Source organism: Sinocyclocheilus anshuiensis, unplaced genomic scaffold (assembly GCF_001515605.1).
Source record: "Sinocyclocheilus anshuiensis isolate Anshui unplaced genomic scaffold, SAMN03320099.WGS_v1.1 scaffold205, whole genome shotgun sequence".
NCBI lineage: Eukaryota > Metazoa > Chordata > Actinopteri > Cypriniformes > Cyprinidae > Sinocyclocheilus > Sinocyclocheilus anshuiensis.
In genome coordinates this window covers 783813-789407 of record NW_015536497.1, presented here as the reverse complement: position 1 = coordinate 789407, position 5595 = coordinate 783813, and the positions used below count along the sequence as shown (strand labels likewise).

The following is a 5595-nucleotide window of genomic DNA, read 5'->3' as shown; positions in this document are numbered from 1 at the left end:
TAGATTTCACGTAGTATTTTCATCGGTCAGTTGTGGAGGTCTGATTGGTTAAAGCTTTATTTATATAGTACCTTTTAAAACTGTGTATACAAAGTAGCCTACTTTACAAAGAGATGCATGTGTGTATTTGCAGAAAAGATCAAAATACAAACATAAAAGAGATATAGTAAAACAAAGTAGCTATAATAACCAGTTTGTTAAAACAAAAATACAACAATAAAAAATCAAGGAAAGACCCTGCACAAATCTGTTTTGAGACTACTTTTTAAAAGTGCATAATGATAACGTTTGACGATGTTTAATTCAGGTGCGAAAATAATTAATATCTATAGTGCATGAGCACAGAGATTTGAGAGTGCACAGGACACAGTTTGAGTGAGAGGAGAGACACGTTTTAAGTGCGCGCACTCTCTCTGGGCGAGAGCAGCGTGTATCTGAGCGCGAGCGTCCGGTTTTGTGCGAGAGCAAGGGAAATCCGCGCGCGAGCGGAGAGATTCGCGCTCGCGCATTGTATTAATGTGCTTTCGCGCTACAATAATGCGCTCTCGACATTTGTCATTAAAATAACGCCATACTGTAGTAGCAATCCATCCAATTTGGCATATTTTTATATGTCTCCATGATATGTGAGCGCAAGTTATACGTTCTCGAATAACATTCCAGTATTCGATATTCCACTCACTGCTTTTAAAAATGCTTATAAACAAAATTAAGTGGGAACAAAAATGTTAAACAGTCAAAACTTACATTTGGAAAACTAACAGGCATTGCTGGAAATGACATCATCAATTAAAACTGTATTATTGGAGCATCATTTTCAAAGATTTCAGAAATATGTAAATATTATAGTGCATTTTCACAATTATTAAATAACTTTTGTCTCGCACAATTTGCATTTGACCATTTGTACTACTATAGTACATGTAGAAAATTATCATAGTATTTACTATAGTAGTACTATAATTTACTACATGCATATATTACTATAGTAGTACCATGGTGCCATGTCCAAAATAATGGTAATTTTATTATTACCATTACTTTTGTTATTTGTCGTCTCAAAACATCTTTATATAAGAAGATTAGTAGTTTGTAGTTTGACAGAGGAAAATGTGTCGTAAGTTATTAATGTGTGTACAGGATTTGAGTTTTATGAAAAGGTAATTATGTTTGATTATCCTGTTAGAACAAACCAGTGCTTGGTCAAGGATGTATAATGTAATGTGACTCAAATAGGATTGCATAACCAAAAAGCTTAACACCTCAGTGAAAGTACAGCTGGATTAGGCCAGAAGTGCTACTCACACTAACCCATATTGCTTTTGTGTTTGACTACAGATGAATAAGACCCGTCTCATTTATTGTCTCCACAGCTGATGCGGACATGTGCCGACTTGTTCCGGCTTTTGCCCTTCATAGTCTTTGTCATCGTTCCCTTCATGGAGTTTCTGCTCCCTGTATTCCTCAAACTCTTTCCAGAAATGTTGCCTTCCACATTTGAGACAGAGTCCAAGAAGGTATTATAAGCTTACGTTTTAAAAAAATTGATAATGATTTCAGCCTATTTTGTTTAGCCCGAATTATGAAACACAGGCATAACAAGTCTGATGAATCTGAGTAATAATTTTCATTGTTCAGAATTGTTGAGTAATGACTAATGAAACAGCTGAATTTGTTTCTTTTACTCTCACAGGAGGAAAAACAGGAGAAGGGACTCGCTGCTAAACTGGAGCTGGCCAAGTTCTTACAGGAGACCATTGCTGAGATGGCCAGGAGGAATAAAGCAGCTGTTGGAGATGAGACTCAGAGGTTCTCGACTTACGTGCAGCAGGTGAGTTCGATAATCGAATCCATTTTTTCATATCGTGTATAGTATAAATTGTTCTGGATGTGACTGATGCTTCTAACTTGACCGTTATAGGTGAGGCACACCGGTGAACAGCCCAGCACCAAAGACATCGTGAAGTTCTCCAAGCTCTTTGAGGATGAGCTGACGCTGGAGCATCTGGAGCGGCCGCAGCTGGTGGCCTTGTGTAAACTGCTGGAGCTGCAGCCCATCGGCACTAATAACCTGCTGCGTTTCCAGCTGATGATGCAGCTGCGCACCATCAAGGCCGACGATGAGGTGAGACAAATCCAGACAACTGCTACTGACCCTCTAATGTAGTTTTACAGCTGAATTAATGACTTGACATGTTGCTGTGACCTCAAGGTTTCTGGGTGACTAAACCATACATCTTAAAATTGTCCACACAGAACACATAAGCTACTTTACTATATTTTTTTTATGTAAACATGCTCTAGAGCAGGGGTAGGCAAATTCGGTCCTAGAGAGAGAAAAAAAAAAACTCACCCGCCTATAGCCTTAGTAATCCTGAAGACATTGATTAGCTTGTTCAGGTGTGTTTGATTAGGGTTGGAGCTGAACTCTGCAGGACTGCGGCTCTCTAGGACCGAACTTGCCTACCCCTGCTCTAGACAAACATCTTTGACCATTGCTCTTGCATCTTGTGTATGACACGCATTCTAAAAGCACGGCTGTCAAATTAAAATAAGTTCAACTTATTAAAAACATGTATCAAGTCTTCTGCGTTTGATATGTTAAGGAGATGATCTCAGCTGTTGGATAAACTTGATTTTTGTTTTCATGTGTCTCTGTAGATGATCGCCAAGGAGGGTGTGACCACAATGACTGTAGCCGAGCTCCAGGCCGCCTGCAGGAGTCGCGGCATGAGATCTTTGGGTCTGACCACAGATCAGCTCCGACAGCAGTTGCAGCAGGTGTGTGTGCACAGACCAGCCTGACTAGGTTGCAAAACTGCCTGTTGGAGGATATTTATGACTGTTTGCCACCCAAAGACTGTAGACAAACTGAAAGTGAAACATACAACAGACTTTAAACCAGGGGTCTCCAAACTCGGTCCTGGAAGGCCACTGTCCTGCAGAGTTCAGCTCCAACCCTAATTAAACACAGCTGAATCAGCTAATCAAGGTCTTACTAGTGTGGCGGGAGGAGCAAACGACAGACACAGTGGGTGTGGCGTCAGGACTCGGAGAGGCTTTTATTTAACAGAAAATAAATATAAAATGTCTAAAACGGGGAATAAAGTGTCCAAAGAGGAAGGAGTTAGGGGATCTGGTGTCCTCATTGTGCTGGGGAATCGTGAAGGAAGGGCAGTGTTCGGAAAGGAGTGGTCCAGGTAAGGGGCGGAGTCCCTCCTCTCTCCATCCACATGAAAACGCAAAAGCATGCTATGAAGCACTGTCAAGAGCATGCCAAGCCAACAGGTGGCGATATAATCTCAACCGTAAAGCCATGTTGGCCAATCAGAAGCCTGAAAAAGTTTCCAGTAGGCGGAGATAACAGCGCATGCTCCGACGTCACAAGCCAAAATCTCCGGTTTCGCTGTCTACACGATAACACTGCAACCGGAGTTTTTGAAAATCTTCACCCCGGCAGGAGGTTTAAAATTTTTTTCGGTTTCAATGACCTGGTGCTGTGTTTGTGTGTGGACGAACAGCCAAACCGCATAGAAAAAGCTGCGGTTTTGAAAATACCCGCGTTCGTGTGGACAGGGCCTAAGAGATGGGGTGATGATGATAATTAGGGGGGAGGCAGCCGATCCATCACACTAGGCATGCTAGAAACGTCCAGGCAGTTGTGCTGAGGCAAGTTGGAGTTAAAGTCAGTGGGCCTCCAGGGCCGAGTTTGGACACCCCTGCTTTAAACAATCCTCTTATATTTACCTGCTTGTGTAATGCTTGTGCCCGCTGAGCATTGTTTTCCTATTGTCACGGGGTGGCATTGGCACCGTAATGCTGCCTCATTGGTGCTTACAGCTATATTTCTGATTATTTCCCCCCCATGTTGACATCTGTGTATATGTCACTGGATGCTTTGAGTCACTGATGAATTGTTAATTGTAATTTGTGTTCTTTCTCTCTCAGTGGCTGGACCTGCACTTGAAAGAGAATGTGCCACCGTCCTTGTTGCTGCTTTCTCGTGCAATGTATCTGACGGACCTCGCTCCTAAAACTCCAGTCATCCCACCGGTGCCCAAACTGGAGGTGATAATTCAATTCTATTCTAGTTTGTCTAAATAAATTTATAATAAAATACTACAGATCAAAATCAGTCCTCTAAATGTTACAAGTGAATTTGGCATCACAACATTATAATGTACAGTATTAAAAATGGATGCTCATTTTGAGTTTTACTAAAGATTGCATTTAACAGTGTTGGTAAATCATTAGTTTGTTAAAGATTAACTTTAAGTGAGTAAATATGTTGAATGATAATAGAAAACGTAACTCTATGATACTCCAGTTACCAATGTATCATATATATCGCCACTTCTATCCCCTCAGACTATCCAAAATATACCAAATATATCCAGCTTATCCGTTTCACATAATGTAAAATTGTTTTCAAACACTACAATTATGTATGTAAAAAAATTCAATATGCTTTCTGTAAATATCCAAAGAGCATGCATACATAATAAATTTCTGTAACAGGTTGTAAATATTGATGTATTTAATAGGCACATAGACTTTACTCTCTGCTTGAAAACTTGCCTCAGTACTTGGCAACAGATTACCTTTGACCTTTGAAACCTTAACCAATTGATGTCTAGACCTTAATCAGGCAGAAATGCAGACTGGCACGTCACTGCCTAAGTGACAGCTGATAGGTTATCACTGTTCTGTTAATGGTTGTTATGGTTTCATTTGTAATGACCTTCTTTATGTCTGTGTCACAGAAAGCCACTCCTCCTCCTGTGGAGGCCGAAACAGCAGCTAAAGGGAATCCGCTGTCCTCCTCAGTGGAGGTGCTGGTGGATTCTGCTCCGGTCATCAAAGACAGAAAGGTAGGAATGTTTTTATAATATCACCAATCAATCAATATCTCAGTCTTCAAGAGCACTCCAGGTTATCAGTCATTGTATAACAAGAAATGGTTACAAAGAGTTTTAATTCAAGATATTGTTAACTCTTTGATTATGTATTTTAGTCTGAAGAATTGTTGGAGAAACCCAGAGGGCTGGACATGCCATCACCCGAAGCTCAGTTAATACATGTAAGTGTGTCGCACAAGATATTGTATTGGTCACTCAATGTGTGTGTATCTATTGAAAGGCGAAGAGTCAACAATATGTGGTTTTGATAAGATTACTTTGATTATTGCACATATTTGCTTTTAATGTTTTAGGCAATGGTTTTATTCAGAAACTTCATTCACCTGAAAAATCTCTTATCAAATATTAAAATGTAATATTTTGAATAGTAGTTTTCATATTATAAAAAAAAAAAAGGATTATATATTGTATTTTCTTTAAATCTTTCCATTTTTATAGTAGTTGTAATATTTTAAAAGGTTTCATTTTATATTGCATTTTTAGCTTTTATTTTTAGCATGAGTTTAGAATGCCCATCAAATATATGTGACCTTGGACCACAAAAAAGCCATAAAGGTAAACATTTTTCGAAATTGAAGCTGAATAAATAAGCTTTTTTTTTTTTTGTTAGGATAGGACAATATTTGGCCGAGATACAACTATTTGAAAATCTGGAATCTGAGGGTGCAAAAAAATC

General features: G+C 39.4%; 1 protein-coding gene across 2 annotated transcripts in view; it reads left to right on the top strand.

Annotated features, from left to right (window-relative positions):
- The window catches only part of LOC107687501 (LETM1 domain-containing protein LETM2, mitochondrial-like), a 15011-nt gene that overhangs the window by 5214 nt on the left and 4202 nt on the right, over nucleotides 1-5595 (top strand). For both annotated transcript variants that reach the window (XM_016484872.1, XM_016484863.1), the window contains 7 exons: nucleotides 1374-1517; nucleotides 1694-1831; nucleotides 1922-2125; nucleotides 2662-2781; nucleotides 3949-4068; nucleotides 4764-4871; nucleotides 5015-5080. In XM_016484872.1, the coding sequence (XP_016340358.1) occupies nucleotides 1374-1517; nucleotides 1694-1831; nucleotides 1922-2125; nucleotides 2662-2781; nucleotides 3949-4068; nucleotides 4764-4871; nucleotides 5015-5080 (900 nt within the window). The remainder of the gene's footprint in view (nucleotides 1-1373; nucleotides 1518-1693; nucleotides 1832-1921; nucleotides 2126-2661; nucleotides 2782-3948; nucleotides 4069-4763; nucleotides 4872-5014; nucleotides 5081-5595) is intronic.